This window comes from Vanessa tameamea, chromosome 22, assembly GCF_037043105.1.
Source record: "Vanessa tameamea isolate UH-Manoa-2023 chromosome 22, ilVanTame1 primary haplotype, whole genome shotgun sequence".
Taxonomy (NCBI): Eukaryota; Metazoa; Arthropoda; class Insecta; order Lepidoptera; family Nymphalidae; genus Vanessa; species Vanessa tameamea.
The window spans coordinates 3,474,163-3,497,784 of record NC_087330.1 but is presented as its reverse complement, the minus strand read 5'-3'; the positions used below and the strand labels follow the sequence as shown (position 1 = coordinate 3,497,784).

At 32.7% G+C, this 23,622-nt stretch overlaps 1 protein-coding gene across 4 annotated transcripts in view; it reads right to left on the bottom strand.

Moving 5' to 3' along the window:
- LOC113393611 (synaptotagmin-10-like) overlaps nucleotides 1-23,622 on the bottom strand; it is a 115,685-nt gene that overhangs the window by 19,748 nt on the left and 72,315 nt on the right. For 3 of the 4 annotated variants that reach the window (XM_026630591.2, XM_064218529.1, XM_064218531.1), the window contains exons 2-5: nucleotides 21,469-21,622; nucleotides 17,349-17,502; nucleotides 12,029-12,172; nucleotides 4,795-4,917 (exon numbers count right to left, since the gene is read on the bottom strand). In XM_026630591.2, the coding sequence (XP_026486376.1) occupies nucleotides 4,795-4,917; nucleotides 12,029-12,172; nucleotides 17,349-17,502; nucleotides 21,469-21,622 (575 nt within the window). The remainder of the gene's footprint in view (nucleotides 1-4,794; nucleotides 4,918-12,028; nucleotides 12,173-17,348; nucleotides 17,503-21,468; nucleotides 21,623-23,622) is intronic. The other variant, XM_064218530.1, reaches the window with a different exon arrangement.

Genomic DNA, 23,622 nt, shown 5'->3' with positions numbered 1-23,622 from the left:
GTAACGTATAAACGTGACGTCATATTGAACTTAACTTAACTTAACTTAACTGATTCATTAAACATTGAAAACAGAGGACATTCTTAATATTTGACTTTTAATACTAATATTATAAAGAGGTGAGTTTGTTCGTTTGCTTGTCTGCTTGTTTATTTTATTTAAAGCAAAAACAAAACTGTTAGAAGTTAACTTAAAACTTAAAATAAAATATTATATACAAGCTGTGTCATAAGGTATATATACATATACATATATATAATTAGATGCACAAAAACTTCATGTAATAGATTTCCAGATTTTAATAATATAATCTTTAAAAAATTGTTTATATTCTAAATACATAAATAAATGTTTTACTTAGTTTTAATACAATTTTAAAATAAGTAACTTTAATTAGAGTTTTAAAGTAACGGAAAATACATAGAGATCATTTGAAATTTTGAATTTTTGAAGGAACATATATAACAAATATTTAGATACATATATAAATATATATCTTAGATACAATATCTCATAATTATAAGATTTATTAATTCGCAATACCCATAGGTTAAGGACAATAAAAGTCTACGCGAAGTACGCATGTTTATGACTCATAAAGTTTTTTCATAAAAAAAATTGATAAAATGGTGTTTTTTATTAAACCTTTTAGGAAATAGCAACAAATATTATATATATGTAAAAAATACATAGTCATAGCTTTCGAAATTCCTAAAAAATCTTTTGAATAAACGCGAAGTTTCGCGGGTGACCCACTAGTATTTATTTATCGTATATTTTTAAGCAATCAGACTGACATAAAAAGTAGTTTGCTAGATTTAATGATTTTTAAAAGCAGTACCAACTTTGTCGTACAATTTAGTTACGTCAGTTAAGCGCTGCATACAAAGCAGATGATAAAACACTTACACAAATTCAAAAACATAGTTCGAGCGACCGTTACATTGCTAAAAATTGTTCTCAACATTTTTCATTCGGTTCAATTTTAGAGCCATATTGAGGATATCTCAAACGTATAAACAAGAATGTAGTGAATTTACGACGCTCCATTTTTGCAGACAAATGAATGTGCAAGCTTATTGCGTTCGTTGAAAGCCCGAAATGGCTCTGTTGTTATGTTGCTTGAATTATGACCGAAGATTGCAAGCATCCTAATAGCCTCGTAGTACAATACAATACAATTGATTTTACGTGTCCTTAATTTGCACCTATAGTACAATCTCATGCTCAAAGGTGCGTAAGCATCTTAATTGTCAGTTGGTTTCGGCTAAAATCGTGCCATAATATGAGATTCAATCCACGTTGATGCAGCGTGATAAAATACGTTCCAAACCTTTTCCTCGAGAGGATATTTTGAGTTCTCAGTCCAGCTGCTAATTACAGGCCATTGAGAAATAAATTAAAATGAAATACAATACCTTTATCATTTTAAAAGGCATGTATTGTTCTCGAATACTAAGGTAATAATAGACCGCCTTATATCGTGTATATTATATCAGTCTGGCAATTATTTTATTAATTACACGCTCAGTTGCGTTGACGTTTTGTGATATCGAATGAGATTTTATTAAATTAATTATTTTCTTTGCCATAACAAAGGTAGGCAGACGGACAAATCAAAATCAAAATATACTTTATTCAGGTAGGCTTTTACAAGCATTTTTGAATTGTCATTTAACAAACTATTTAAAGTAAAGCTACCACCGGTTCGGAATGTAGGTTTTACCGAGAAGAACCGGTAGTTACTCTTTTTCAACATCTAAAAATACAGTCATGTTAGTTAAATACAATTATATATGTATGTTATGTCTCCTGCCTGGAAGTCAACAAGCATTAACTCCACGCTTTTTTATCATCTATATAATCTTGTATCGAATAATATGTATACTTTACGTCACCTGATGGTATGTGATGACCACCGACTATAGACATAGTTACTGTAAGATTATTAACCATTCCATACGTAGAAAACTAATATTTTTTTAAAATTTAATTGTTTATTACAAGCACAAGCACACCCCCTGTAGGTACACTGCCTCACCAGGGAGAGTGAATCAAACTGGCACACCATAATACTATGTATTGCTAAATAGCAAGTATTGGGTTATGCCCAGGTTTGTTATTATTAACTTATTTAAAGGATTTTGAATTTCATACAAGTATATTTTAAATAGTTTTAAACAACGAACAATCAATAATTAATTATTTCCTGTTGCTAATTAATTAAATATTTAGGCGAATGTACGATACCGAATTTATCGATATATTTAATTTAAAATTCCACTGATTACATGATTACTTTGGTTATAAGAAAAACGTTTTGTATGTAATACGAGCTGAACCTGCGGTTTTTCCTGTGATTAATTTATAAAACTTTACCTAACATTAACAGCCTGTAAATTTCCCACTGCTAGGCTAAGGCCTCCTCTACCTTTGAGGAGGTTTGGAGCTTATTCCACCACGCTGCTCCAATGCGGGTTGGTGGATACACATGTGTTACAATTTCGTTGAAATTGGACACATGCAGGTTTCCTCAAGATATTTCCTTCACCGCCGAGCACGAGATGAATTATAAATAAAAATTAAGCACATAAAAATTCAGTGGTGCTTGCCTGGTTTGAACCCGCAATCATCGGTTAAGATGAACGCGTTCTAACCCCTGGGCTATCTCGGCTCTTTACCTAAATCACACAAACCGTCACCCTCATTTTAACCACTCGAGGGATGAATTAAAAGAAGTAGCCTAGGTCCTTTCCTGGAAATCAAATTATCTCAATACCAAATTTCATCTAAATCAGTTCAGCGATTGAAGCGTGAACAGGTAACAGACAGAGTTACTTTCGCATTTATTATAGTAGTTTATTATAGATATAATAATTATTATTATTATAGATATAATTCAATTTTGTTTGATATTTTGATATTTTTTTTTAAGCAGAGAACAAAAGTATATAAATAGTAACGGTTCAAGCAAACGTTAGATATTAGGTGGTTAAGTTAGCTTTTCTGTTCCCTTGGCAACATGATTGCAAGACTTGTAAGAACATCAAACGAACAAATAAAAATAAACATTTTCGCAATAATAATATTAGTTAGGATCAAAAAACCCATTAAAATTTTTGCGTGGGTCTTAAACAAGTGCAAAGTGTAATTAAGATTGTATTCAGATGTCTTATATGTGTAGTTCTTGATAAAGTTTTCTACATGGCTTCCCTTGGTAATGTGAAGCAGGCGTTATTTAAATTACTTTGGTAAACGACTTGTAAATATATGTTATGCTCATTTTTGCCAGGCACTTGTATGAGAAGGTTATAAGGTAACAGCCCGTGAATAACCCACAGTTGAATAAAGGTCACTTATTTTGGCGTTCATATGGAACCTATTCCATCAATCTACTCCAGTGTTCCAGTTTGATATAAATGTGGCAGAGTTTCATGCGACTTGTTATCCTTTATCAACGAGTACGAGATGAATAGTTCACACAAATTAAACAGTTCAATTCATTGTTATTTTTAATACGAATTCGCAAACCTCGCTTAAGAGCCACGTGTTCTTTCCATTGGACAATATTGGTTACGTATTCACTGTATATTTTATTTGCTTTAATTAATGTATACCTTTATAGTATGACTTATTGTATAACCATCCAAACAGGAAGTTATCCGTAGTAATCCGATTATTGAAATCTACATAGCTTCCCGGGAACTAATCCCGAGTCAGTTCCATGAAATTTTTTTCTATCAAAAACAAATTGCTATCGAGCAGCGAGTTTAGAAGTTGGGTAAAGCGCTTCCCAAACATCGACTTCGTCGAAGTAAACTTTCATTTGTTTTTGTCATAATAAATAGTCTCTTATATATTCAATTGCTAATCTCAATTGCTAATTGACCGCTGTGACTTTAATCTGTCATAAGGGCATTATCATAATCTTCATCACTATAATCATTGACTTGGTAAAATCAGATAATATTGACTTCAAATTCAAAAGAAAAACAAATTGAATGTAGAAGCGTTGCATATGTTTATTGTCAAATGTCAATGACAATTTACAACCTGTTCGGAAATAAACACATTGGACCTGAGAATTTAATTCAGCGGGTTTTTTATATAATCAGTTAGAATTATAGCTATAATAAAATTATATTTTTTATTTAAAATAGTCTGGAGGACATCGTTTCATTCCCAATATCATATATTACAGAAATACAAAGCAGCGATTCCTTTAAATTTGTAATTGAAAACATTTGAACGTTTTCTGGGAAGCTGATGTAAAAACATAAAAATTGTTCCACAAAAGAGTTAGTGACCGTGATGAAAGTAACGAGTGATTGAAAATACAAATCTATGCCTGTTTCTAGTGGTATCAGTATCTAAGTCACAACATCTGGGAAAATTTTAAAAAGCGACAGTCATTATTTTTAATTAATTTTACGTTAATTACAACACTAATTTCTTTCAGCTTACTTATATTTAGGGTCCAGTTTACACGATGAACCCTCTTCTTCAAAACAAAAATCGTATGTCGGCTACGTTACCCCAGAAAAGAATTCCATAGGTATTAAGTAATTCAGTTTATTGAAATAAACTCGACACCTTCTCCTTAAGAGATGGCCAGGCATAGAGCGGAGTGGAGCATTAAGAGTCCCTTGTTTTATAAATATTCAGAGGAGTATAAAATGATTGAATACTTGAAACCTTTAAATAAAGTTAATATAATAAATCTTATCCATCATATATATATGTACCTATCATTATATTTTATAAGTATACGTAAGTTATGTTTTAAACACATACCTTTACAACAAGAGCCTCTACTTCCTGATCGTATCTCAGAGCGAAGTGTAATTTTCCGCAAAATTCCAACTCCCCGCTGTCTGTCGAAGATTGACGTACCAGCTCATTCTTGTACAACTCAGGCTGCAAAAGAAAGTTACATTCAAGCATCATTTAACGATGAATGTGGAATGATTCCTGATAGTTGTACGAAAGAGTGCATGGTGAATAACAATGACATCAGTATGGTGAAAAACGTTTTTTTTTTATTATATATGTTGGCGGACGAACAAATGGGCCACCATGGGTAAATAGTCACCATCGCCCATATACAATGGCGCTATAAGAAATATTAACCATTCCTTTCATCGCCAATGCGCCACCAACCTTGTGCCTTAGTTACACTGGCTCACTCACCTTTCAAACCGGAACACCACAATACTGAGTACTGCTGTTTGGCGGTAGAATATCGGATGAATTTAGAATATTGAAGATTCATTTTACGAGCATGAAATAAAAGTCAAGACCGGAACGTCGGACGCGGAGATGGAATACGATTGAGCTTAAGAGTAAACGTGTTTCATTTGAATATTTATTAATTCAAAATTGATTAAATCGATTTATCCATTCCATCTAGGTTATTTTTATTTTGTAAATAGATTTGTCCATTACGAACAACATTACAATGTAATGCAATACAATGATTTTTATTTATAAGTACCGACAGGGCACAGATTTTAAATGTATTTTTATCTTTGATATTTGACTTTTTGAGAGAAACATTACTTAAAATATAGTTCATGATAAATCTCTACCGCTAAACACCAATAAGTGTTGTTGTTGTGTTCCGGCTTGAAGGGTGAGTGAGCCAGCGTACCTACAGGCATAAGGGACATAACATCGTATCTCCCAAGGTTGGTTGGCGGATTGGTGTGATGTTAGAAATGGTTATTATTTCATACAGCGAAATTGTCTATGGGCGGTGATGACCACTTACATTCCAAAGTTATCTGGAAGTTCGAGAACAGTGTTCAAAACATATCGTATTATCAGTGTGTATGACTTCACCAAACTATTAAATATGGAGAACTAATGTTTTAAAAATTAATAGGAACTCAAGCGTAATGTTTTTCTTATCTTGTTTAGGAAGGCAGACTGCGGTCAGAAGCGGTCATCTTCAAATAAAATGTTTCTGGCTTGCACAAAACCAAGTAATGATTTAAGATCTTAATTCCCTAAAATTTAGTATTACACTACAGTAATACTACATTTTAGTGTGAGAATAAATAATGACTACGAAAATACAATGCTAAATATAAATTAAATCTTAACAAGTCCTCTATTTATTCTTTTGTCGTACACTTGTATTGTAAGTACATTGTTCAAACGGCTTACAGGGTCATACCTGGCCGAGTTAGTAATTGTTACACAGAGATTACAGCTTAAGCGTAGAGGATTGAAGAGAATAATCTGCGATTCGATTCGTACGTTGTAATATATCAGCCTGTATAACCTTTCATTAAATTCGTAAATAAGCCTACTTGTGATATCTTTGCAATATCGTTAGATATATATATTTATTTATTTATGTATACTTTAAGTAGTGGTGGGGTGTGCAAGCTTGTCTGGGTAGGTACCGTCCCCGCATCGTACATTCTAACGCCAAATAGCAAAACTTAGTATTAATGTGTTCGGGTTTGAAGGGTGAGTGAGCTAGTGGATCGGAGGCGCGTTATTGATGTAAGGAACGGTGAATATTTCTTAAATTGGCAATGACTCCGGGTGGTGACCACTTACCAACAGGTGATCCATTTGTCCGTCCGCCTAACCTATTGAAATTGTGTAAAAAAAGTTGACCGGTCCCTTCCATTTGAAATGAACCTAGCCAGTAAATCAGGAGATATTTTAGTGCACGATTATTTTCGCTAGCACACTATTCATTCACTTTTATAACCCAATGATTAATGATCATGAATATCTTAACCCAGCAGTGGAACATTCATATGTTATTACAGTCTTACAAGTGGTTGAAGCGCTTACGTACTTGATTGATAGATTATCTCTCTGTGAAATACTCACAATACTACAATACTTACAGTTGAGATAAGATTACTTTATTCTACTCGTTAAAGAATGTTATGATTGGTAAACAAAAAAAAAATTATAAATATGTCGGCGCAAATAATAAAAAGACGCTGATTTGACTTTTTTTAGAGGCAAAGTGCGTAGTTGGCCGGCAGATGGCGTGGCAGTTCGCACTAACGGAACGTCGAGGCCAGCGCAGAGTCGGTAGAGAGAGTTCTCGGTCGACAAGCGTTGCCTCGGTAACTCTAAACACATATTATCTGGTTAAAGACTCGTGATTAAATTATTCTGAATATTATTATGATTTATTGTTGTGCTAATTGTGAACCAAATTAAATTATAGACGATTATTGTGTTTGTGTTACTACCTACCCTCATTAGTGGATAATATTACCATGTTTGATACGAAAGATAATTACAGTCGTGATGTTTCTTCCGATATATATAAGAAAGTTGTAAATTAAAATACTCTTTAAAGTTAAAATAAATGTTATATTGTAAGCATTACGGAATATTCAATTAGTTAAAATCTAAATATTATTTACTCTTGTTGTAGCTGCAAGCTATCCTGCTATAATAAAATTCCGCGGATATTTTTAACTTTGCAGATTTATAAATTCAAAAAATTTGTAAAAAATACATTAATAAAATAGCATATTATTCAATATATGATTAAATAAGTCTTTCAGGCAGGATATATTATATACATTTATAATTGTATTTAACTAACATAACTTTGTATTTTAAATGTTGGAATAGAGTAACCACTGAGTTTCTTGCCGGTTATTCTCGGTAGAATCTACATTCCGAACCAGTGGTAGCTTCATTTAATATAATTTTGTAAAATGATTATAAAAATTGCTCGTAAAAGTCTAATTAAACGAAGTATATTTTGATTTTGATTTTTGTTATATTAAATGTAAACATACCAAAGGCTCGGAATGCGGTTTCTACCGAAAAAAACCGGTAAGAAACTCGATAATCTTTCTACCAATTTATATCAATCAAATACAATTAAATATCTTGTCTGAAAGTTAACGAGTACTAACCCCACGCTTTTTATTATTTCCGGGTTTAAAATTGAGTTATATAAAGTGGAAAAATTGTTTAATTACCTCTGGCAATATTTTTTACGAGACTCGAGGCGATTCGCTTAAAAATAGAATAATTATAAATTTCTTTCAAAATAAATGTTTTTTTTAACTTTATATAGTTTTACTTGGTGGTAGGATTTTTTGCAAGCCGATCTGCGTAAGTACCACCCATTCATCAGATATTGAACCACAAAACAGCAATTCTTATAAATGTTGTATTTCGATTTGAAGGCTAAGTGAGACAGCTCGTCAGATATTCTACCTTCAAACAGAAATACTTAATATTGTTGTGTTCCGGTTTGAAGTGTGAGTGAGCCAGTGTATCTACAGGTACAAGAGACACAACATATTAGCTCACAAGGTTGGTGGAGCATTTGCGATAGAATTTTTTCTTTAATTTTTACTGAGTAGATTTTTTACTTTAAGTGTCTATTGGCGTCGGTGACCATTTACCATCAGGATGCCCGTGTATCCGTCCACCTACCCATACATTATAAAAAGAGATCGCGATTTGGTCATTGACTCTAAAAACGTCAAAACGTCGCAAAGAAATTGCAGGTAACCAATGAAATTCTAACAGTCGTAAAAGAAAAAAAAAAACAGCCCGACCTGGGGTTTGAACCATTGTCTTTTATGTGAGACAAGATAACAAGTCAGCCATTATAAAAAATATAGTGTTATCGAAATCGAAATCAGTTTATTTTTTTACAAAGCAATATCGACAATTGATGTCCATTGCGCTTCATTCGTGTTCGACTACCGAGACCGGATTCGCTGAATCGTAATTAGGAAACGGATGACGGGAAAAGTCTTGAAGTAAAAAGCTTGCTTCTTCAATGGAAAATGAGATCTAAATCTTTATAATGTCAACAAGTTACAATTCATAGTCTTTTCTACATATTCTTGCTTTCCTATATAAAAATTATATAAGATTATTATTATATATAGAGGTAGGGGACGACCAAAGAAACGATGGATGGATTGTGTGAAAGACGATATGGTTAGAAAGAATGTTACTTGTGAGATGACATCCGACAGAGAAGTATGGAAGAAAAAGACATGCTGCGCTGACCCCAAGTAAAATTGAGATAAGGGCAGGAGGATGATGATGATGCCGTAGAAGATTCATTCGATTTTAATAAGACGGCAAAAGTTTTTGCCATATATAGTCTTAACCTGGTAGGAACCGGAAAAAACCACCTTTCCTGCCTCCTCATGTGTCACAAATTGTATCCGACAGGATCAAGTTCCTTCCTTCACCGCCAACCACGAGATGAATTACAATCACACATATTAAGCACATGAAAATTTTGTGAACATCCGATGTAAAACTAATCATCTTTGGTTAACATTCGTACTATCCACTGAGCCAACTCTGTTTGATACATATATAAATACAACTATATTTCCAGGGAATAAAAGTATTTTTAAATAAAGCAAAACTAAACCGATTTAATAGACAGTAAGATTATCATAGTAAAGTAAAGATTAAACAAAAAGTTTAATACTACTTTATTCCATAAGATACTCTCTGAGGGTTAAACGTAAATAGAACTTACAACTGAGTAAGACTGTTATTCATTCCGTACAAGATCAGTAAATAAGAAACGTTGTACGTACATAACATATTTTTAAACCTAAAGATAATGGAACTCGACTCAAAAATATTATTTAATAGATACGTCTGTTCGAGAGTAACTAAATATTTTTTAAATTATTAACAATAATTGTTTTATTTTTTTTCTCTTCTATTATATCTAGTCAAATTCGCACGGATAGTGAGAACAGCCGGGAAATCTTAATAACAACTAACTTATATTAGCCTATAGTCTACAGTCAAGAGCCGACATGGCCCAGTGGTTAGAACGCGTAAATCTTAACCGATGATTGCAGGTTCAAGCCCAGACAAGCACCACTGAATATTCATGTGCTTGATTTGTGTTTATAATTCATCTCGTGCGGTAAAGGAATACATCGTGAGGAAACTTACATGTGTCTAATTTCAACGAAATTCTGTCATATGAGAATCTACCAACCCACTGGAGCAGCGTGGTGGAATATGTTCCTAACCTTCTCCTCAAAAAGGGAGAAGAGGCCGTAGCTCCGCAGTGGGAAATTTACATGCTGTTACTATCTACAGTCAAACATGCTAGGTACCTTTCATACACACATGAAAACGTCTAAATAGTCTTCCGCCCAGGACGAGAGATTAGTTAAGTGATTTTCTTAACAAATTAACCTCATGCAATGGCCATCTTCGATCGAATAGAGAATTAATTTTCACACTCGACCACGGAGGTCGTCATTGACCTCCGACTCAATGATGACCTCCGACTCAATGACGACCTCCGTGGTCGAGCAGTGTGTACACCGGTTTTCATGGGTACGCCATTCCGAGGTCCCGGGTTCGATTCCCGGCCGAGTTGATGTAGAAAAAGTTCATTAGTTTTCTATGTTGTCTTGGGTCTGGATGTTTGTGGTACCGTCGTTACTTCTGATTTCCATAACACAAGTGCTTTAGCTACTTACATTGGGATAAGAGAAATGTATGTGATGTTGTCCAATATTTATTTATTATTTATTTGTGTATCAGTTGCAACATACAAATGCATATATTTTAAGACACGGCGTCTAGGCTTCGGAAGGAATTAGGTGACGTCTCAATCATCTTCGCGGAACAGAATCAAACCTTTCCTGATCCTGCTTTTTCATCTCCTGGATATAGCTAAACAATGGTCAACGAGGATCTAAAGAACATAATAACCTCATAAGAACCATTGATCTTAGAGTCAAGAGAGAAATATATAAAATGTTTGTTACATTGTTCGTTGTAAATCTAAAGGAAATATTCTACTATAATGATCGCAGGTTTCTATTCAGTCGCAGATGGTAGCAAAAACTGTCGTTAGTAATCAGACTATCTGGGTTAGAATAAACTGTGTAGAATATTCACAGGCTAAGGAACGACTTGGATTATCTGAAGCGTCTTTTGTACTAGATTTATTGCTCGGAGCTGTTTTGCAGTTAAGCGCTTGTACATTGAGATATTTATTTTCGATTGTTTTTTTCAGCATACACGCCACTAAGGTACCTGTAGGAATATCCGAAATAACATCAAAGATTACAGAGATTAAAAAGATTTTAAGAATTTTAGCGGTCATTTTTATCTGCCCTGAGGGACAATTTCGACAGCATTATATGTTTAGGACTTACGTTACATAAGTATTGACCAAAAATATTTCACCGTGTATATCTTGTGTCTATATTTGCAGTTGATCGTTACCTTTCTATTATAATAAACACGTGACGCGTCACATCCAGATCTTACGAATGTTCCTGAGATGAATTACACTAATGTCAACATTGTATTTTAGGACGCACGTGTTTGCTAATGTACGCCTTTAATCTATTCAATGGATTTCTTATTTACCCCTCAAGGTCAAAACTCTTATAATTTTGAAGTCCTTGTCTGCCTGATAATCGTCGTAAATCAGAAACTATTTTAAATACACGAAGGAATAAAATCTTAATTATGTCCCATAACTATTAATTTGATGTTAGGACTTTGGGCAAACCCATCTAGGTAGGTTCAGCCCACTTATCAGATATTCTTCTCCATATACTCGTAAAATCTTTTGTTCCCAAGTGTCGCATTGGCGATGTAAGGAATGTTTAATTTGTAGATGTAAGGAACAGCGATAATGCCTGCCGGCGGCGGTAACCACTTAGCATCAGGTGGCCTATTCGCCCATCCGCCAACCTAGATCATAAAAAAAATAAAAATAATCTAATATGGGATCTTGATCTTGGAATATTCCAACAAATTGAACATTTTTTAAAGAGTCTTCAGTAAAGAAGCCGGACCTCTAAGCCGGATTATATATAATTCCTATCCACTAAAACTAGGAAAACCTGTGGTGGTCATAACCGAAACTACGGAACCCAACTCGAAAATAAAATCATATAAATCGGTCCATGGACAAAAAAAAATAGGAAAAAAATACATACAAACGAATTGAGAATCTTCTAGTGTATAAACAAAATTAAGCTATTAAAATAACCAAGTCATGACTTACTTTAATGAGTCCAATAGATGAGTCAGCCCGTTCCAGACTACAGATGCTGAACTGAATAGAAGGTAGGTCCAGACGATGGGACAGCTGGCGTTGGAACGTTTGATGTCGATCTGGTACAATTGGCAACGTTGTTTGTCGAAGGACCTAAGAAAAAATAGTTTTAAATTAATAATTAAGTTAAATCGAAAGTCATTGTAAAAATTATAATGTAACATTAACTATTAATATAATTATATCTTATATTAAAAATTAAGAAGCTATCACGAGGTGCCCGAGGTTAAGTGCTCCACGTGGAAATACACTGATGTTTATTAAAAAAAAAAAAAAATAGAAGGAAACATATATATTATAATCATCATCATCATCTCAGCCGTTGGACGTCCACTGCTGGACATAGGCCTCTCCCAAAGATCGCCACAACGACCTGTCTTGTGCGGCCCGCAACCAGCGGCTTCCCGCAACCTTCACCAGGTCGTCGTTCAATGTATATAAATAACGTTTATATTATAAATAGAAACGTAGTTTAGTCAATAAAATATATGTCTCTTATGAATTAATATACATTTTTTTCCTTATTGTAAAAATATATAGAAACGAAGTATACAGTATACGCCACACATACAAAATGTAGTAGAGAGCGGCCGCGGAGAGGTGGCATGACGGTATTACAGAAAAAATTGCCATTTATCTTCTTGGCATACCGTTGTAACCATCACTAGTCCAGTTACGAGGTTACGGTAAGTTCTGAATTACTATTATAGTTTGATTTCCTAATTAATATTCCGAGTTTTGAACCATGAGCAACCGCCGCAAAAATAACTGTCAAAATCGGTTCATAAAGGACTGTTCGCCGACATATTGCATATTATTTTAAAATGTATATGTTAATATCTCTACCATATTAAAGTCCGACCACCCCTGAGGTCTTCCCATTATCGCGGATTACCGCTGAAAATACACGAAAAAAATAGTACGACTAACGAGAATGTCCTCTTTTCCGGTCTTATAACACAGTTGTGTTTTTGACTCAAATGACAAATCTTTATAAGAAGCTCGACAGATGTCAACAGATCAGAAATGGTTCAGTGTTGAACACGGCACTATCAGTGCTCTAAACTGTTTATTTGGTAATAACCCAGGTGAGCGTATTGTTGTATTTATTCTGTAATAATGTAATTTAACTTAATTATTTTATATGGAATCCATTGTAATCAGTGTTTAGAAATAAGTATAATACCTGCATTATATTAAATATACTTCGTTTACTTATAAATTGGTTTTAATATTTATTTTGCCTTCAGTTCTCTCACATACATTTTTTTACACTAAAGCTCTTCCAAGCTAAAACGATTTTTTAATAAGATCAATTTTTTTCAAACAGGTAATGAATAAGGCAGACCGCCTTGGTCGAGACAAAAATTAGTTATCATAAATTGTTTCCTAGTTACCAACATTTATAATCATATCAACATGAGATATCTTTACATCTAAATATAACGACTTGATAATCGGCTACGGCTACATAATAACGTCTAATGTTAGGAATCTAAACCCATTTTTGTGCCACAAAATGTACATGTATTTGCCTCTTATCGCATTAATTAGATATTTTAATTGAAGATTATTCCTAAGTGAATAAATAAAGATATTAGAATTATTTATCAATATCGAGGCATTATACAACTTGGAAGCCTTGGAAATTTAATTTAGAGGATGTATGGGGATGAAAAAAGTTGATAATTAAAAATATATAGTAATTAAAAACAAATTGTTCATTACGGGCTTAAGGATAATAAAATTAATTCAATTAATTGACTGTACTACATTTAGACTAAGCTATCAAGATAAATTAACGGTAAGATACTTAAGCCTTTTGTAGATTGAAGGTAAATAGAGTTTTCCCTTTGTTTAAAAATATCAAAAAGTGATCGAGATATAATAATTTTAAGTGGTTTTTATTTAAGTAATAGTTAGGCGGATAGAAAAATTAGCCAGCTGGTGGTAAATGGTCACCACTGCCCATAGTTATAAAGGCGTTAGAAAATATTCACCGTTACTTTCGTCGACATTACGCCAAATCTTACGAACTAAGACATTGTGTCTGCTATAAGCGTACATCAATATAGTCAATCAAAATTAAATTAATTACTTTAATTTTAAGAAAATTATCACTCTCTTTTTAGTACTGTCACTTTAATTTTAATTATTATTTATAGACGTATTATCAAAAGACGCGTCGTTTCGCACCATCGGGGATCTGTATTCACTTTTGATTAAATATTCGCTTTTATGGCTTCACTATCGTGCTCCGCACAATCCATCTTTTGTTTATTTATAAGGTGGATGTGTCACTACAACCTTAGAGCACATGTGTAGATAGCTAAGGATGAAAAGTAAGACTTTTAAGGATATATCCTTGTATTATAATACAAGCGATTTCTCATAAAGCTAGAGAGCAGTACTAGATTAGGATGTAACTGTAATTTGTATACGTTGATCTCGTAAAAAATTCAGAACATAATATTATTTAAACATCATTTACTTTTTAATTACATTTATAGAGTAACAATCGAATTCCTTGCTAGTTCTTTAAAATAAAATCGATATTTCTGACTTTTTAATTTAATGCAAGTTCTTTATAACGACACTGTAATGTCCTGCGACCAGATTTCCGACGCGACGTCTTTTCTCAAGAGAGACCAATCAACAAAGCCAAGCACGTCCGCTAACATAGGTGAACTCTGTTCCCTCAATTTGAATCAAACCGAATACATTAGTATTTCATATTTTACATACATATATAAACCTATATAATAATATACATTTATATATATTAGTGAGATAAAATAAACTATCATATATTCCAAAGATTGTTTTAGTGACAAAATTACATTACCAAATATATATTGTTTTTCTATTATTTTTTTTTACATAAATAACATATGTACTTAACCTAATGCTTTATACCAGCTACAGTAAAAACCACGATAAATTATATGCTAAATGTATACCCGCCATAAAAGCTTTTTGTTGTCGTCACAATCGTTTGCCACTAAGTGGTGTAATATTTTCCTTGTATACACTTAGTTTCTACGCCTACTACATATAGTTTAGAGCGGACTACAATTCTCTGGAAACTCAGTTAATGCAACTTTATAATACTTGGCTATTATATCGATTTCAATATATATGTCAATGTAAAATTGTAAAAATTATTAGACGAAAACTGTGAACGGTGATTTAACTTACAATAAAACCTATAAAATTTCGACGATTAAACTTATTCGGTTAGGTTACATCTTACTAGCGAGAAGAGCAGGGCTGAGATTCGTCCCCTGACTAGAGTAAACTCTAGCTCACTCGCCCTTTAAACAATACTAACTAGTGCTTTTGGTGGTAAAATATGTAATCAAGAGACATAACATACATATATAATTGTATTTAACTAACATGACTGTATTTTTAGATGTTGAAAAAGAGTAACTACTGAGTTTCTTGCCGGTTCTTCTCGGTAGAATCTACATTCCGAAACGGTGGTAGCTTTACTTTAAATAGTTTGTTAAAATGACGATTCAAAATTGCTTGTAAAAGCCCACTTGAATAAAGTATATTTTGATTTGATTTGAATGAACTTATGGTGCCTACCCAATAAGGCACAAAGACTTACAATCAACATTTTAGAGAATCAAAACTGAATCTTATTCCGTAACTAAAATGCAATTTGCGAATTTGTATCAAACGATTTTAGTTAAATTAGAACTAAACTAGACCCTCATTAGTTTTCATTAAGACTTACAATGGATTTACTTCCTGTTATGAATTTAATAATAAAGGCTTAATGGACGCAAGTTTGCAAATCACCTTTAGGTAGCTTTGTAAGGGAGGCAAGTTTGTATTATGAACAAAATTATAAATATCCAAAAATAGCAATATTTAATAGCAACTTTATAAGCTATATGATCGAGTTTGTTCGCGTAAAAATAGGATTCGAGATTATGGAGAAAAATTAGACCGAAATCCACCATGATGCTCGGTCGGCTTGGTGGATACACTACTTGTGTAAGAAGAAGTAAATTATATTCAAACTTAAATTAATCTATATCTAAATCATGAAACAAAATATTAAATAAGAATATACTATATAATATATACAATAAATTAACCGATGAACGAAATAACTTTTTGTCAGCAACAATGCGATAGATAGATTTGTTACATGGACTTTCGGTAGTACGTAGTAATAGGGTCCCGGCTACCCTTTGAATACGGAACCCTAAAAACGGGCCTTACAGTTTTTTATATACAATCCGGGTAGGCATAGACTCCACTCCATCTGATGGTAAGTGATAGTGGATTCCAAACGCGAAGACCGCCAGTACGGTCAACGAGAATGAACTGCACTAGTCGACCTCGGCATGCCGGCCCGCAAGATGTCTCTTCGCGCCTCATTTAAAGGCACCCAGGTTATAAGCCCACGTGTGCTGGTAGAGTTCCATTTTTTGGCGGTGCGACAAAGAAAAGAGTTGCCAATTTCTTCGTGCGCGATGGCATCGATGTCACAGTTAGGCGGTGACATCGCATATGATATGTATAACGTTTTAATAAGCAACATTAACATTATATCCAATCAGAAAATAGTTGGTACGATTTGACAGCCAACTCTAGCGCGGCTATAATTCATCCTGTGCTCGACGGTAAAGGAAAACACGGTAATTCGTAAAAAATAAACAATTACCAGAATTTTAGATCAACTCTAAAAATTATGTTGTAAATATGGTATGTTCTAAGTGTAGCAGTAATATGATAAGTTAATTACTTAAGCAAAAATAAATGAATTCCCAAACTGGTAACATTATGCTTGTATACGAGACAGCAGGCACCGTATTTGGGAGTTTAAACCGCTTCAACCGCTTTCATTGCTGGAACTGATTAGAATATTTAATTTTGAATATTTTATCATTTATATATAATTTTAATTATTTCATCTAGAAACTAATGTATCGATTGATGAAATATATAAAGACTAGAGACAAAATCCTAACTAATATTATATATGCGAAGTGAATTTGGTTATTTATTTACAACGTAATCTTTTAACTAAATTTCACAAGATTGTCAGGCACTCAAAAGGACAAAGATTACCTAATAGTTTCTCAAACGCAAACAAAGCCGAAGTGGTAACTAGTATTTAAAAAAAAAAATTTACACAAACGCAATTTAAATTTAATTGTAAGTATTTTATAATTTACTTTGTACGAATTAATGTTCCTCAAGTTTACTTTTCTTAAAGTAAAAAGAGTAGGGAAGAATGAATTCTTACCAAAATTCTTACCTTCTTGCCGGCATCTTTGTGCTCTTGGACGTATTCTTGCTTCAAGGGTTCGGTCTGCAGATCAGGTAACGAGTGACTGATACGAATGGCTGCCTGGCGAGACAGAGAATCGCAGTTACTATCTTCTGATTCTCGACGTGCCCTGAATAATGCAAATTATTCATTTATCAAAAGTTAAAGTAGAAATCTTTATATAATATATAATAAGTATTATGTACTTTTTGTTTATCAAATAGCAGTTTTTTTATTATTTTAAAAGTTTATGTTATATTTTCAGTGAGCAAGCAATGAGGTAGGTCATTTTTGTAAATGAGGAAGAAAAAAGGACAAAGAAGATAACCTTGTGAAATGCCCTTATTATCAGAGAAACCAGATTGACTTAATAACAAAAAAAAGGTCGAGCGTACTTTGTCCTCCTGAGGGGTTTCATAGTACGCAATTAAGAGCTTTGGGTAAGTTACCGAAAATACCTAAAGACCATTCTGTGATTTCTCATGGACTGCTGATATACTCGCAGTGAACTTCGTACATCGATTGTTGAAATTATAATGATACAAATTGTATCATGAAAAGTAATTATGTTTATTAAAAATATTTGTTAAATATTATAAATGAATACTTATTTTATTGAAACTTGTTGATGTGGAGATAGGAATAAAGTTTTAGTGTGAAATTAATATTATAATACTATGAAAAATCTTGTTTCTTAAGCATCAAGACATTCGAAAACAAAAATCAAAATCAAAATATACTTTATTCAAGTAGATTTTTACAAGCACTTTTGAATCGTCATTTAACAAACTATATTAAGTAAATTTACCACCGGTTCGGAATGTAGATTCTACCGAGAAGAACCGGCAAGAAACGAACTTAAATCAAATGTAATTAATATTATACCAGAAATCTATAGAGACTTTACGGTTGAATACACTAATTTTAGAAACTATCAATCCGGTTTGAATAACTATGTGTATGCGTTGGACAGTCGGATATTGATATAAGATAATGACTATTCAGCTTTGCTTTAAGCTTTACCTTAATACAACAAATTGTATCGAACAGCCTTAATATATAATCTAAATTCGAACCAGGTGAGAGAGGTTTTAAAAATAATGACTAATTAGTTATTATGAGTTGTCTTTTTCTTTTCTTGGATAGTTATATTTCTGTGGCCTATGAAACCTTTTTTTTTTAATTAAATTAATTAAATAATACCCTAACATTTTTACATACAATAAAAACTGAAATTATTTCGCTTATCGCAAATTAATGTTAGGTAGTCTTTAAAAACGATTTAAGTAATATTTTATCAGACTACATAAATCTTAAACAAGCTTTAATAATTTTTAATACAAAAGCGTTAGAGATAATTTTTTCTTGCTTGGTTTAAGTGGATGTACATATACGTTCCATAAATATTGGAATTATTTAACGACGTTCTCATAAATCAAATATTTTCCTCGAAAAAGTATTCACTTCGGCTTAGCTCACGAAAGCCGGGAAACGGTTTATCGAGCACATCCAACTTTAGGGGAAATTGTAGAAATTCAAATTTTATGACAATATATATATTTTTTAAACTTAGAACGCATGAAGCAAAGATGTAAGCTTTTATTTGTTTTGACATAAATACGTCTTTAAATTAGCTATGATAAAATAAATATCATAAATAAATGGTTTGACGGTAGAATATCTACTACCTAGCACAAAGCCCTGCCACTACTCAAATTAGTTAAATTAACTAACAGTATTTAAAACGGGATATTTACCATGTTTTTTATTTTTATTTGGTGGAGCTCGATATTTCGACATTATCTACGAATGTCTTGTTCACGAGACTGACGTTTGCGGGTAGATGTTGACGGCATTAGAAGTGTCCATATCGGACTACCTCCTTTCTCGTGTTTCAAATCAAAGTCAATTAATACTAATTCGATACAACCACGTAATAGCTGTCTGAACAAAATATTTAACTATTGTTCTCACGGTTATAGAGCCTATCGGTACGCCGTCTCTAAGCTTATTCAAGGTCATTTGCTTAAATAGCCAGTATAATATCAAAATTATTGATTTTGTTATATAAATATTGCCCTTGTTTGTTCAATAGGTTTTAGTACTTCTCATTTACTTACATAATGATCAAATTAAATCAAATCAAAATAGTCTTTATTGTACACCAATAAATGCATACATGAGTCACATTCGAAAAATATGAACAAGCCTTATGCCTTAAGGTGAAGGAAAGAAACAGAGCTAAAAATAATATATAAACACATTACAATGAAATGATAATATCTATAAAATAAATTAATTTACATTAATTAATATATAGATACACATATATACATATACATAGGTATATATATATAATTAGATATAATTTATATATAAAAAAATATATATTAAATTAAATTCTAACGAAACATACTGCATTAAAGTGCAAGATAGTATTGTTTTAAGATGGTTTTAAATGAAACAAGTGATTGTGCACTTCTTGCTTCAACAGGAAAACAGTTCCACAGAAAAACAGCTTGAACTGTGAAGAAATTTGTATAATATGGAATCGAATGAAAAAAATACTAAAAGTATCTTAGTAGTAAGTATCTTCAGAACTAAGTTCGATTATGAATAGAACTTAAAAATTTTAAACGCTCCTTTAAATAGAGCGAAATTGAAAAAGTTTTGAGTAAAGTAGATGGAGAATATGAGTAATCCTGCGAGAGCGAATGATGTGATAATATTTACGACTAGCTGTGCCCGCGACTTCGTGCGCGTTGTTTGAATTTAAGTTATTTGGATATTGTAGCGTGATTTTATTTTTATTCTATATATAATTCTAAAATAAAAGTAGCCTAATTTACTCCTTATTACATCCGCTATTTGCCAGTGAAAGTCCCGTCGAAATCGGTCCAGCCGTTCCAAAAATTATCCGAAACAAACAGACAGACAGACAAAAATTGTAAAAAATGTTATTTTGGTATATGTACCGTGTAATAAAAAAAAAAACTCATGATGATATTTCTCAGCTTTTTATTATCACTAATTACTTGACGAAGAATATTTTTTTAATAAACATTTTTATATACCTTCTTACGTTTTCATAATTCAAATTGCGAATTGATTAAACTCAATGACTATTTAAAATGTTGGAATTTGATATTTAAAAACAAATGTTGATTATTAATGAAATGTTAATTTTGTTGATTGGTCTGGACAAAATTTAACTTCATTCGGGTTTCTTGGAGAAGCCTCGAAGTACCGGGACTTCGACGGAAGGACGTCTCGTGTTTCGGCATTTTGGAAATGTCGAGATTTCTTAAATCTCATACAACATAAGAACAAGTGACGATCACCTGCCTTCTGTGACTTACACAATAATCGTAATAATTTGTCCCGTAACAAATGAATACGTTGTTAACCTTTAACAAAAATTGTATTCCCATTTGTAACCCCACTACCACCAGCCTTTTTCACTTGTCGCTTAACTCCGTAGATTTGCGAAGTTACATAGGACTATGTAACTAAACGTCTAAGTCATTCAAGCAGGATCTAACACAAATATAATTTGTCAAATCGAACAAGTAATTCGTGAGATTAGAGCGTTCATAGATACAAATAATCCAGCTTTACAATACTAATAATATAAACAATTAAATGGTTATGTTAGGATATTGTCGTGTATAGTCTATTCCAACCACAAGGGGACAAAATCCTATAATATTAATTGTGAATTTGGGAAAAAATGGTGTTCTGTAAGTCGACGGCGCTTTTATCAGAAATTTGGAAGAAAAATCAAAGTGGATATAAGTAGTTTAGTGGAATAGTATTATATTTTAAGTAAATATATTCATCAAGATCTTTTTGTTGTGCATAATATAACAGAGCAAATAGTAAGATCGTCAATCTAAGGTTTGCTTATCGTCATTCCTCCTCCAATTGGGATAGAATACAGGAATTTCAAAAACATTAAACCCAAACTACAGACAATGCATGTTAACTATAATTGTTAGTCTTTGCGATTATAGTAAAAATGTTAATCTTAATCCAATAGTTTCTAAAATAATCTGCTAACTATGTAGTAATATGTGAATATAAAAATGATGTTTACCTGCCCATAATCCATCGCCAGGTTGCAGCGCACTGGTAGCCGACAGCAGCCAGCAACACAGCCGCCATCGCTGCTAGCATCAACGCTGCTGCGTAATCAACTGAACTACCGCGAACACTCGAATGCGCTTCTAAGCCTTCTGGAGGCCACACTTCTGCGAAAAATTAATGAGAGCTAAATAAAATAAACTTTACTGATAAAAAAACAGACTAAATTCTTATGGCTAAATGACAAATCCAAGAAAAAAAAAAGGTAAGTGGTCACCGCTACCCAAAGACATCGATACCGTATGAAAATTTAACCTTTTCTACATAACCAACGCGCCGCCAACCTTCGGTACTAATATATTATGTCCCTTGTGCCCGTATTTAGTAGATTTGAGCCCACTATCATCACTTTACCTCAGCTCGCATGTTTTGAATTACAGTGCCTCGTAAAATACGTAAAGCCAAGCGTAACTATTTTCCTTGTAGGATTTGCCGTTCGAACGAATTATAAGATTTATAAATAATGAGCCTACCTGTTTTTGCTTATTCAATTTTACTTCTGTTTGTATCCCTTGAGAATAGAAACTACTATCAAAAGAATACCAACATTTTTTAAGCGATAACTTCTTATGAGAGGGTAAACCGCTTCGTTACGTAACGCGTTACGGCGCTAGTCTGTCTGGATTCTGTTTCTCAGATACATTATCAGTTACAATTCTTGAATATGTACATTAGAATTTTGTGTATGTACATACATATTCAAGAATTGTAACTAATAAAAAAATATATTTTATAATCAATAAAATATTTTGTTAAGAAATAACCTTTTCTTACATTATCATATTAATATACATAACATTTAAGTAATAAGCCAAACTCTTCTCATGTTAAACAATTTCAACGTTAAATAGTTCAAGTTAGATTAGTTTAAGTTATCACTTCTGTCGAGCGTCCCGAGACACACACGTATTTTTTTTATTTGGTTCCCAGGTTACTTATAACATTTGCATATACCTCTGTGACAGTTTCAAACTTATAAACCACTGAAACTAAATGATGTATTTATTAATGAAAGTTAAACATGTCTAATAAAGATTTAATTAAAATAAAAAAATAGATACAAGAATAGTAAAAATTAAGTAAAAACAAAAACTATACCTACGTTAAACTTAATTATAATAAAAGTACAAAAAATTAATAATTAAAAAAAAAAACAAAATAAAAAGGAAATCAAATATATAGAAATTTACACTTAAACTTTTTTTAAACTAAAATTTTACTTAAAGCTAAAAGGACTGATTTCCAAAATTCAGCAAGATAGCTTATTCAAATCAGCTACTCGTACATAGAGCTTATTATATAGTTGACTTATTCTTGGGATTGGCAAGTTAGCACCCATAACTGTTGACCGCCTTAGAAAATAATATATATATATATAATAGAAATGGCTTTCTTGGATATCTTGCTGGAACCCTTAGTCTAAAACTATGAACTAGAAAGGCACAATAAATTTTTCTATTGAAAATTTTCAAATAAAAGTATCAGATCTAATTTGGTTACGACTTGTCGATTGTTAAAGATTGTGTAAGACTCCAAATAAAGCGCTTTTGAACTCGCTCAACCCTAAGCATATGTGTAGACAAGTGTAGTCTAGACGACACTCCAATACTCGAAAGTACTAAAGCCTAGTATAAAAGTATTGTTGTGCTAGACGTATGTATGTAGTAAATACCTATCCATTTCTCACTATCATGTGGCATTAATCGTGCAATCTATTAAAAATTACTTTTTTTTTTTATGTTATAGGTGGCAAACGAGCAGGAGGCTCACCTGATGGAAAGTGACTACCACCGCCCATGGACATCTGCAACACCGGGGGGCTTGCAGGTGCGTTGCCGGCCTTTCAGTAAAGAGTACGCTCTTTTCTTGAAGGTTCCTAAGTCGTATCGGTTCGGAAAAACCGCCGGCGAAAGCTGGTTCTACAGAGTGGTTGTGCGAGGCAGAAAGTGTCTTAAAAATCGCGCTGTTGTGGATTTTCGGACATCTAGGTGGTGCGGGTGATATTTGGAATTTTGACGAGATGTCCGAAGGTGAAATTCAGCAGCCGGGATTAATCCGAACAATTCCTCGGAACATTCCCCGTGATAAATTCTGTAGAAGATGCAGA